Below are 12656 nucleotides of genomic sequence, written 5' to 3'. Positions count from 1 at the left end.
GCCTACCATTGTCAACCTTTGCCCTCTCCACCCCAATTGCACAGCCCCACTCCCCGGATCTTCGTCAGGAGGTGAAAATGACATTCATATCACCCCACAGCAGAAAGAGATTATCTGCTCCCGCCCATCGCCAAACCCACCGTGAGTGAGATGGGAGAATTCCGCCCCCTTGAAGATCTCAGTGCTGACAGTCCAAAAAAACAGAAAAAGAGGCAGAGACACCAGAGTCAGCTTTGAAACAAAAAGCTCCAAGCACAATCCTTGGCCACCATACTCACAAAAATACAGCAGGGTAATTGGATGCTGGTTTATTTAAGTCAAAAAAGATGGTTCGCTGAGGTGGGGAAGCAAAAGCACGTTCATTATTTTCCATTACAGACAAGCAAAACTGATTGAATTAGTCATGTGAATCTGATCAAAACTGATCATTTGTTGCCTGTGAAATAACATGGCTTAATATGATTCCCATTTCACGAAGTGTCACTTCCAAAAATTTCCAGGAAGTAATAGTTTTCGGGCAGATTCCAGTTGCATGTGAAAGAGGTGTGTTGTACATCCTGATTAATCTATAAATAGATGTTGAGCAATGTATCCAAAGGGATAGGAGCTGCTGAGCGATATGACTGACATTGTGACTGAAAACACAGCAATATATATATCTACACATATATATACGGCATTCAATTATGTTAACTGATTGTTAGAATCAGAAAACGTTTAAAGCTGGTACCTCTGCTAATGTAATCAGCCCATACTATTTTATACAAACACAGAAATAATCCAGAAATAAAACAAATTTAAAAAGAGCTCAAGTTAATTTACAACAGTTTGATTTTGGAGGGTGTCATGCAGCACATTCCTGCTTAACCTGGCTCACATAAACCTAAGTGTTGCAGCATCCTTACCTTACTGCACGCAGTCACTGGGGCGGGGTTCTCCGCTCCCCAGCTGCAGGTTCCTCAGCGGAGCGTCATCCGCTGGTGGCGGGATTCTCTGCCCCTGCCATTTGTTAATGGGATTTCCCATTGAAGCCACCCCATGCCGCCGGGAAACTGTGGGGGTGAGCTGCCGGCAGGATAAAGAGAATCCCAACGGCCGGAAAATTACACCCCTTTTCTATTTGCCACAGAGGCAAGGACAAGAGTGAAGCTGCAGTCAGTTTCAAACAAATTGCTGATGTAAGGGCGACACGGTGGCACAGTGGTTAGCATTGCTGCCTCACAGCGCCAGGGACCCGGGTTCAAATCTGGCCTTGGGTGACGGTGTAGAGTTTTCACTTTCTCCCCGTGTCTGCATGGGTTTCTTCCGGCTGCTCCAGTTTCTTCCACAGTCGAAAGATGTGCAGGTTAGGCAGATTGGCTGTGATAAATTGCCCCTTAGTGTCCAGGGATGTGCAGGTTAGGTTATGCGGTTACAGGAATTGGTGTGAATGGGAGTGGAATGGCAGAGTGCTCTTGTGAAGGGTCGATGCAGACTCGATGGGCCGAATGGTCTACTTCTGCACTATAAAGTTTCTATGATTCTTCTGTGATTCTGTGATGATAACATTGAGTTTCCGACTACAATCACAATGTAAAAAGTTCCCAGCTGCATTTGAAGCAGAGAACAGCTTTGGTCAGGAAAGGAGTGAGAATTGCCAGTGGAAATCTAATTAACTGACTGTCATCTGATAACAATGACTGAAGACCCAAGATTGTCTTTTGGAGAGATGTAAAATGAGGAATCCATAAGTTATGATATGGGCAATGCCCACATGCGGTGTTGTAAGGCTAGATGGAAATACACTATTGCCTGCCCCACAACTGGCAAAGGATTGATGCAGTTCAGAAGATGACAAGAGAAGTGGAGCTTCTAGTCAAGAGGAAGAAGGAAGGAAGCTTCCATAAGGATGAGGACGCAAGGAATTGGCACAGCTCTGGAGGGTTACAAGGTAGCCAGGAAGGCACTCAAAAATGGAGAGTTTTAGGAGAGCTAGAAGGGGGCACGAAAAAGTCATGGCGGGAAGGATTAGGGAAAACCTCAAGGCGTTCTACACTTATGTGAGAAATTAGAAGATGATCAGAGTGAGAGTAGGGCCGATCAGGGATAGTGGAGGGAACTTGTGTTTAGAGTCTGAGGTAGGAGAGACCCAAAATGAATATTTGCTTCAGTATTCACTAGAGAGAGGGACCTTGCTGCTCGTGTGAACAGCGTGAACCAGGCTTGAACAAGTTGATATTAAGAAGGGGGATGTGCTGGAAAGTTTGAAAAGCATCAGGATAGACAGATAAGTCCCCTGTGCCATAACGGATATACCCAAGGTTACTACGTGAAGCGAGGGAGGAGATTGCTGTGCCATTGGTGATGATCTTTGCATCCTCCCTCTCCACTGGAGTAGTACCGGATGATTGGAGGCAGACGAATGTTGTTCCCCTGTTCAAGAAAGGGAATAGGGAAATCCCTGGAATTACAGACCAGTCAGTTTTACGTCTGTGGTGAGCAAAATACTGAAAGGATCCTGAGAGATAGGATTTATGATTATTTAGAAAACAATAGTTTGATTAAAGATAGTCAGCATGGCATTGTGAGGGGCAGGTCATGCCTCACAAGCCACATTGAATTCTTTGAGGATGTGACGAGACACTTTGATGAAGGTCGGGAAGTGGATGGAGTGTATATGGATTTCAGTAAGGCATTTGATAAGGTTCCCCACGGTAGGCTCATTCAGAAAGTTAGGGGACATGGGACACAGGGAAATTTGGCTGTCTGGATACAGAATTGGCTGGCTGAAAGAAGACAGCGAGTGGTAGTGGATGGAAAGTATTCCGCCTGGAGGTCGGTGACCAGTGGTGTCCCGCAAGGATCTGTTCTGGGGCCTCTGCTCTTTGTGGTTTTTCTAAATGACTTGGATGAGGAAGTGGAAGGGTGGGTGAGTAAGTTTGCCGATGACACGAAGGTTGGTTGAGTTGAAGATAGTGTCAAGGGCTGTTACAGGTTACAACAGGACATTGACAGAATGCAGAGCTGGGCTGAGAAGTGGCAGATGGAGATAAATATAGATAAATGTGAAATGATTCATTTTGGAAGGTCGAATTTGAATGCTGAATACAGGGTTAAAGGCAGGATTCTTGGAAGTGTGGAGAAATAGAGGGATTTTGGGGTCCACGTACATAGATCCCTCAAAGTTGACACCCAGGTTGATAGGGTTGTTAAGCAGGCGTATGGTGCGTTGGTTTTCATTAACAGGGGGATTGAGTTAAAGATTGTGACATTTTGTTGCAGCTTTATAAAACCCTGGTTCGACCACACTTGGAATATTGTGTCCAGTTCTGGTCACATCATTATAGGAAGGATGTGGATGCTTTGGAGAGGGTGCAGAGGAGATTTACCAGGATGCTGCCTGGACTGGAGGGCATGTGTTATGAAGAAAGGTTGAGGGAGCGAGGGCTTTTCTCACTGGAGATAAGAAGGAAGAGAGGTGACTTGATGGAGGCGTGCAAGGTGATGAGAGGCATGGATAGAGTGGATAGCCAGAGACTTTTCCCCAGGGCGGAAATGGCTGTCATGAGGGGACATAATTTTAAGGTGATTGGAGGAAGGTATGGGGAGATGTCAGACGTAGGTTCTTTACACAGAGAGTGGTGGGTGTGTGGAATGCACTGCCAGCGAAAGTGGTGGAGTCAGAGTTATTAGGGATATTTAAGCGACTCTTAGTAAATTGAAGGGGTGTAGGTTAGGTTGATCTTAGATTAGGGTAAATGGTCGGCACAACATCGTGGGCCGAAGGGCCTGTACTGTGCTGTACTGTTCTATGTTCTAAAACAGGAATACCCAAACAGTGGATGACAAAACTTAGGGGGTCACAATTTCCAAAACCATAACTGCAACTATGGAGAGGAGGCAGCATGCTGGGGCTGGGTCAGAGGACCCATGATGAACGTTTACCTGTTTCACAGTCTCATGGTTAATTGTAACTGGAGAAACAGTAAGTGGGTGAGGGCTGTGATCATAAGGTGGGGACAGGAAGTAGCCTTTGCACATTTAAAACTGCGTCGTCTGACTCTGCCAGTCCCCCAAATGGTGGCGGCCCAATGTCTGCAGCATGGTGTCAACCCGCTAGGAGATGGCCCTCTGTAACTGGGTCATGCTCTGCAATTCCTCGACTATGCCCAACTGAGATGGAGACATGTCCCGCAGCGCCTCAGCTATGCCCAAATGGGACTGGGAGACCTTCCCTAATGACTGGGATGTGCTCTGGGGGGCCTCAGCAATGCCCAACTGAGCCTGGGACCTGTTCCGCAGCGCCTCATCAAGGTCCACCTGGTATGGGGTCACGTCCCCCAGTGACTGGGACATGTTGAGGTGCTCAGCCATGGGGGGCACTGACTGAGCAACGCCTTGGACACTTCCACTTATGCTGCTGACATTGTGCACCAGGCTCTCCACTGCGGCTGCCACCATAGCAGTGTTGGCCTCTGTACCAAGCATTGCCGGCGCCATATCCTATGGCCATAACCTCTGGGACTCCTTCAATCGGCCAAGGACCTGCTGGAGGGGCACTGACAACCCCTCTGTATCTCACGGTCGCACCCTAGCGTCTGCATCAACTCCGGGTAAACCTGGTGCAGAGACTCATCATCTGACCAAGTCCCAGCTGGGTCCTGGGATCAAGCAGCTATCTCACCTGGGGGCTCCTACCTCCACCTGTTGTGCATCAGCAGCCGTGTGATGCTCACCAGAAAGTGCCCCAGGAGCCGGTGTGTCTCTGTGCTGGTGCAGCAAGGGGATGATAGCTGTGATGCATTGCCAGAGGCATCCTCAGAGTTCTCCTCCGAGGTGTTCTCATGGGATGAGGGGGAGGAGACCATCGGCTGACAATCTTGCAGGAGAATGGACATATGGTTAGTGGGAGGGGTGGGTCATTCTGTATGGCATTAAGAACTCACATGTGAGAGTTCATCTGTGTGTGGGCCAGTGGACCCTCACCTCCTCATCGTACGCAGACCTCTATGTTGGTGACAGATCTGTCATCGGCCACCACCGTGACCTCCAGCTCCGTTCCTCATAGGGGGTGAGGACTCTAAAGTCCAGCATCCCGCCACCCTGATCTGACCAATGATTTGTAGAGGTGTGGCATCGTTTCCTTGCTTTTATACTCTGTGCCTCTATTTATAAACCCAAGAATGCAAAAACAACTGTTCAACTTGTCTGGCCGCCTTCAGAGAATTATCCTCTTGAACCCCGAGGTCCCTTTGCTCCTGTATTCCCCTCAAAGTTGCACCGTTGAGCCTGTATTGTCTCCCATGTTTCTTCCACCAAAATACATGACCTCACATTTCGCTGTATTGAAGTTCATCTGCCAGGTGTCTGCCCATTTGGCCAACTTGTCAATGCCCCTCTGAAGTTGCTCCGAGTCACCCTCACAATTAACTATTCTCCCTAGCTTAGTATCAACTGCAAATTTCGAGGTTTTGCCCTCAACACCCACTTCTAAATCATTTATATGAATCAGAAAAAGCAAGGATCCCAACACAGCCGTGGGGAACACCACTTTCAACTCGTCTCCAGTCTGACAAATGCCCATCTAGACCTACCCTCTGTTTCCTATCTCTTAGCCAACTTCTAATCCATGCTCCCAAGGACCAATCAATCCCACACATTTTTAATTTGCTAACCAACCTGCCATGTGGCACTGTATCAAATTATTTCTTAAAATCCAAATATACAACATCCACGGCACCACATTCATCCACTGCCTGTGTCACCTTGTCAAAGAACTCAATTAAAATTGTCAGACATGACCTGCCCTTGACAAAGTCATGTTGACCGTCTAGTATTAACTTATTTTTCTCTAAGTGTATATTTATCTCATCCCATATTATGTCTTCCATCAATTTTCCCACTATTGATGTCAAGCTGACAGGTCTGTGGTTTCCTGGATTATCCCTTGCCCCTTTCTTAAACAATGCAGTCACATTGGCAATCCTCCAGTCCCCCACGACTAATCCTGTGTTTAGAGAGGCCTGGAAAATTTTGGTCAACGGCTCCGCAATACACTCCCTTACCTCTCTCAGCAATCTGGGATGCATCCCATCCGGGCTTGGTGATTTCTCTCCCTGGAGTGCTGCCAGCCTTTTTAGCACCTTTTCTTTATCTACCACTATACTGCTCAGTTGCTCAACAACCACATTTTCAACTGGGCCATTGTCACCATCTTCTAATTTGGAAAAGACAGAAGCAAAGTACTAATTTAATACCACTGCCATAAGAGTAGGACCAGTCAAGGACAGGGATGGGAAATTGTGTGTGGAGTCTGAAGAGATAGGCGAGATACTAAATGAATATTTTTCGTCAGTATTCACTCAGGAAAAAGATAATGTTGTGGAGGAGAATGCTGAGCCCCAGGCTAATAGAATAGATGGCATTGAGGTACGTAGGGAAGAGGTGTTGGCAATTCTGGACAGGCTGAAAATAGATAAGTCCCCGGGACCTGATGGGATTTATCCTAGGATTCTATGGGAGGCCAGGGAAGAGATTGCTGGACCTTTGGCTTTGATTTTTATGTCATCATTGGCTACAGGAATAGTGCCAGAGGACTGGAGGACAGCAAATGTGGTCCCTTTGTTCAAAAAGGGGAGCAGAGACAACCCCGGCAACTATAGGCCGGTGAGCCTCACATCTGTAGTGGGTAAAGTCTTGGAGGGGATTATAAGAGACAAGATTTATAATCATCTAGATAGGAATAATATGATCAGGGATAGTCAGCATGGCTTTGTGAAGGGTAGGTCATGCCTCACAAACCTTATTGAGTTCTTTGAGAAGGTGACTGAACAGGTAGACGAGGGTAGAGCAGTTGATGTGGTGTATATGGATTTCAGCAAAGCGTTTGATAAGGTTCCCCACGGTAGGCTATTGCAAAAAATACGGAGGCTGGGGATTGAGGGTGATTTAGAGATGTGGATCAGAAATTGGCTAGCTGAAAGAAGACAGAGGGTGGTGGTTGATGGGAAATGTTCAGAATGGAGTACAGTCACAAGTGGAGTACCACAAGGATCTGTTCTGGGGCCGTTGCTGTTTGTCATTTTTATCAATGACCTAGAGGAAGGCGCAGAAGGGTGGGTGAGTAAATTTGCAGACGATACTAAAGTCGGTGGTGTTGTCGATAGTGTGGAAGGATGTAGCAGATTACAGAGGGATATAGATAAGCTGCAGAGCTGGGCCGAGAGGTGGCAAATGGAGTTTAATGTAGAGAAGTGTGAGGTGATTCACTTTGGAAGGAATAACAGGAATGCGGAATATTTGGCTAATGGTAAAGTTCTTGAAAGTGTGGATGAGCAGAGGGATCTAGGTGTCCATGTACATAGATCCCTGAAAGTTGCCACCCAGGTTGATAGGGTTGTGAAGAAGGCCTATGGAGTGTTGGCCTTTATTGGTAGAGGGATTGAGTTCCGGAGTCGGGAGGTCATGTTGCAGCTGTACAGAACTCTGGTACGGCCGCATTTGGAGTATTGCGTACAGTTCTGGTCACCGCATTATAGGAAGGACGTGGAGGCTTTGGAGCGGGTGCAGAGGAGATTTACCAGGATGTTGCCTGGTATGGAGGGAAAATCTTATGAGGAAAGGCTGATGGACTTGAGGTTGTTTTCGTTGGAGAGAAGAAGGTTAAGAGGAGACTTAATAGAGGCATACAAAATGATCAGGGGGTTGGATAGGGTGGACAGTGAGAGCCTTCTCCCGCGGATGGATATGGCTGGCACGAGGGGACATAACTTTAAACTGAGGGGTAATAGATATAGGACAGAGGTCAGAGGTAGGTTCTTTACGCAAAGAGTAGTGAGGCCGTGGAATGCCCTACCTGCTACAGTGGTGAACTCGCCAACATTGAGGGCATTTAAAAGTTTATTGGATAAACATATGGATGATAATGGCATAGTGTAGGTTCGATGGCTTTTGTTTCGGTGCAACATCGTGGGCCGAAGGGCCTGTACTGCGCTGTATTGTTCTATGTTCTATGTTCTATACCCTCCACTTCAGTGAGCAGTTTACCTTCCATGTTCCTTATGGGCCCCGCTCTGTCCTTCACTAATCCTTTCCCATTAATAATAATATAACAATAATCGCTTATTGTCACAAGTATGCTTCAATGAAGTTATTGTGAAAAGCCCCATTAACATGCTTGAAGAAGATTTTGCTATTTGTTTCAGCACAGCCTGCCATCCTTTCCTCATGCTTCCTCTTAGACTTCCCTATTCCAGCCTTAGCTTCTCTCCTGCATTTGCAATCCGCTTCCTGATTTCTATTGATAATATTATTCTGGCATGCATCATATGCCTCTTTTTTCTTCCTTATTTTATCATCAATATCCTTAGTCATACAGGGTACTCTAGCTTTGGATACCCTGTTTTTATTTCTCATGGGTACGTACCTAGCTTGCACTCTATTCATCTCTCCTTTGAAAGTCTCCCATTTTGTATCCTCCGTTTTATCCACCAAAATGGGTTTCCAATCAATCTGCTCCGGTTCAACTTTTAGACCTGTAATATTTTCCCTTTTCCTGTCTGAGATCATAATCTGTGACTGATTTCTATCCTTTTCCAACTTAACCTTATGGGGATAGGGTGGGGAATTGGGCTTAGATGGGGTGCTCTTTCAGAGGGTCAGTGCAGACTCGATGGGCTGAATGGCCTCCTTCTGCACTGTAGGGATTTTATGATTAACTAGCTCCTTGTTTCAGAAGTAGCATTAGACAAGTTTCCAAACCTTACCCAATTGGCCTTGAAACAACTATTTCAACTTGAAGTTCTGACTTTGATTCCAAGATGATATTGTAAACTTCTTCATTTGTAGCTCCTGGTAACGGTTTACCATTCCATTCAAGAACTTCATCACCTAGAAAAAAGATTTCACAATTATTAGATCTTTTCTGAAAATTTAACTTTCAGACTGAAAAAGCAATGCAAATAAGACATTCTGATATTTCACATTTTTCACAGGACATTAGTAATAATCGATACTCTGTGCAGAATCACAGAATAATACAGCACAGAAGAGGCCCTTAAACCCATCGAGTCTGACCGACGCATGAGAAACACCTCACCTGCCCACCTAATCCCATTTGCCAGCACTTAGTCCATAGCTTTGAATGTGATGACGTGCCAAGTGTTCATCCAGGTACTTTTTAAAGGCTGTGAGGCAACCTGCCTCTACCACCCTCCGAGGCAGTGCATTCTAGACCGTCACCACCCTCTGGGTAAAAAATATTTTCCTCAAATCCCCCCAAACCACCAGCCCCTCACCTTGAACTTGTGTCCTCTCATAAATGACTCTTCAACTCAGGGGAACAGGTCCCTTTCCACGCCCCTCAATCTTGTACACTTCAATCAGGTCTTATGCCTTCTTTGTAAGTCCCTTGTGGAATCTTGTCAAAGGCTTTGCTGAAATCCATGTAAACTGCATCAACTGCACTAACCTCATCTACACATCTGGCACCTGGTCACATGCTCAAAAAATTCAATCAAATATTTCAGGCACGACCTCCCTCTGACAAAGCCATTCTGACTATTCCTGATCAAACCTTACCTCTTCAAGTGGTGATAGATTTTCAAATTCAGAAATTTCTCCAAATATTTCCCTACCACTGACCTGAGACTTGTTGGTTTGTAGTTCCCTGACTTATCTCTACAATCTTTCTTAAAAAGTGGGACCACATTAACTGTTCTCCAATCCTCTGGCACCTCCCTCGAGGCCAGAGAGGAATTAAAAATTTGGGTCAGAGCCCCTGCAATCTCCTCCCTTGCTTCCCACAGCATGCTGGGACACAATTTACCCGGACCTGGAGATTTATCCACTTTAAAGCCTGCCAACGCCTCCAATGCCTTGTCACTCCCTATGAAAATTTGCATTAAAACCTCACAGTCTCTCTCCCTGGGTTCTCTACCTACCTCCTCATTCTCTTGGGTGTAGACAGATATGAAGTATCTGTTCAATACCCTACCAATGAATGCCTCCCTTGACTTACTCCCCTTGTACTTGCTAACCACCTCCCTTTTCCATCTCCTCATACCCTGAATGTCTCTGGTCATCCATGGTTCTCTGGGCTTGTTTCTCCTTCCGATTGCCCTAGAGTAAACATGTTGAGCTTGTCCCTTCCCCATTTCTTTTTGAACACCCCCACTGCTCTTCTGTAGATTTCCCCACAAGTAACCCTTCCCAGTCTACCTTGGCCTGATCCTGCCTTCTTTTACTAAAATTCACTCTCCCCCAATCCATAACCTTTTTTTTATTGACCATGTTGTGATTGCTATCACCAAAATGTTCGCCCATCGACACATCAACCACCTGCCCTGCTTAATTCCCCAGAATTTGGTCCTTAATGAGCTAAAACGTTCTTCCTGTATACATTTTAGGAACTCCACTCCATCTGAGGTCTTAACACAGTGATAATCCCAATTAATTTGGGAAAATTGAAATCACCTAAAATAATTACCCTCTTATTATTTTTACACAATTCTGCGAACTGCACATTTTCTCCTCAATTTCCTGCTGACTATCTGGAGGTCTATAATAAATATCTAGCAATGTGGCTGTCCCTTTTTGTTTCTAAACTCTACCCACAAAGTTTGATTTGATGCCCCCTCCAAGATATCATCGCTGTTTACCGCAATAACTGACTCCTTAACTAATAATATAATTCCACCTCCTCTTTTGCCTCCTCCTCTGTCTTGCCTGAAGATTTTATATCCTGAGCTCCAACCCTGCCCCTCCCTCAACCATGTCTCTGTGATGACTACTATATATTGATTTCCCAACCAAGTGAAGGCAATCTTTTCCTGTCAATAAAAAAATTTCATAACATTCTAATCTTGTTGCGGGGTAATGGATCAACATTGTTGTTGTACGTCCAGAGTCTTCTGCAGAAACCAATAATCCTGAAGCAGTGTCCTCCACTCCAGCCAGCCCATCACTGACCAGCCCCGAGCAGATGACAACCTTGAAGATGTCGGCTCTGCTCTCAGAATTCTTCACCTTAATGTTGAAGGGATGTCAACTGTTAAGGGTGAAATCATCAAGTCGCTCTGCAGAACCCACAAAATTGATGTGATCTGCCTATAGGAAACCCACATCATCGACATTGCCCCAAGATCTAGATTAAAAATAAACAACTCTGATCTGGTCACTTTCCATGGTCGTGCCAAACATGGCGGAGCAACATATGTGCACACCAACATCACAGATGCATCAAATATACAAATATCTGGAGCGGGATTCTTCGGTGCTCCAGCCGCCTTATCCTGCATGACCAACCACACCTTCAGCAGGATTCTCTGTTCCCGTAGCCGGACAGTTCCCGTAGCCAGCCAATGGGGTTTCCCATTGTGGCCACCCCACACCGTCGGGAAACCCTTGGGCTTTGGTGCGCTGCCAGCAGACTAGAATATCCCACCAACGGAGAATTCCACTGGCAATCTCTGTGACACCATCATGGTTCGATGCTACAGATTTGCCAATGTGTAGAGACCTCCTTCTACCTCATGCAAGATGATGCCCTACCTGTCCTCCAACACCCAGCAATATACATGGATGACTTCAACGGCCATCGCACTATCTGGGGTTATGACAGGCCAGGTATTTATGGTGAATGACTCGCAGAGTTAACCCTGTGAAGGGCCTCGTTCCAAACTCCATCAGTGAGAATGGGACTCAACTCACATTCCCTTTTCGCCCTCACACTGCTTAACGGAGCAGAGTCCGATGATAGAATTTGGCCAAAAAATCCAAAATAGACCTTTTACCAGGCCAAGTCAGGGACAGAATCTTCATCATCAAGGAAGAAGGTGGTGCCAGAGGAAAGGAAGGAAAAGCCTCACGCAAGAAATCGTAAATTTGAAGATACCGAATCAGCGAACTCCCTAAAACTGGCAAACCGCCCCTTCGCGAACAAGATTTCTTTCTACGATTTAAATATTGGGTCCAAGCCAGGCGGCAGGAAAATGTGATTGTTGCAAATAGTGGCAAGTAAAGAAAGAGACAGGAGCTTAAAATGCTGTCTAAATTGTTTCCAAATCCTAAGAGAGGAGACCACCACTGAGTCTGAGGAAAATCTGGCAGGAGAAAAAGGTAATGGCAAAAGGAGTGAAACAGAGCAGGAACGACCCTCCATTTGTCCCCAAATAGAATTGGGATCACAAATCCACAACAGTATTTTTTGAATATTAGCGGCCAAGTAATAAAGCAATAAATTGGGGACGGCCAAGCCCCCTAACTGTTGTAGAAGAAAGCTACTGATTCTAGGATTCTTACCTGCCCAAATAAAAGAGGATATCAATTTGTTGACCTTGATTTAAAAAAGAGCTTGGGGAGAATAATGGAAAGACACTGAAAGAAAAATAAAAATCTTGGGAGCACTTCATTTTCATAGTCTGAACCCTACCTGCCAAGGACAGAGGAGGGCTATTCCACCTCTGCAAATTGGTTTTGATGCTATGGAGGGGACTGGGTCCATAATACAAAGGAGGTCATCCACAGAGAGAGACACCTGATGCTCCACCCCATCCCAACAAATGTCCTTCCACTGACTCAAGGACCTCAGCACTTTCGAAAGCTGCTCTATTGCCAGAGTGAACAGGAATGGGGAAAGTGGACAGCCCTGCCTCGTGCCCCATTCAAGGGAAAATAGT

General features: G+C 45.8%; 1 protein-coding gene across 5 annotated transcripts in view; it reads right to left on the bottom strand.

The window, feature by feature from the left end:
• rims1a (regulating synaptic membrane exocytosis 1a) overlaps positions 1 to 12656 on the bottom strand; it is a 1446068-nt gene that overhangs the window by 423449 nt on the left and 1009963 nt on the right. For all 5 annotated transcript variants that reach the window (XM_072498344.1, XM_072498345.1, XM_072498346.1 and 2 more), the window contains exon 9: positions 8745 to 8868. In XM_072498344.1, the coding sequence (XP_072354445.1) occupies positions 8745 to 8868 (124 nt within the window). The remainder of the gene's footprint in view (positions 1 to 8744; positions 8869 to 12656) is intronic.

Source organism: Scyliorhinus torazame, chromosome 4 (assembly GCF_047496885.1).
Source record: "Scyliorhinus torazame isolate Kashiwa2021f chromosome 4, sScyTor2.1, whole genome shotgun sequence".
Classification (NCBI taxonomy): domain Eukaryota; kingdom Metazoa; phylum Chordata; class Chondrichthyes; order Carcharhiniformes; family Scyliorhinidae; genus Scyliorhinus; species Scyliorhinus torazame.
Note: the sequence above shows the minus strand (reverse complement) of the source record. Positions and strands in the feature narration are given on the sequence as shown.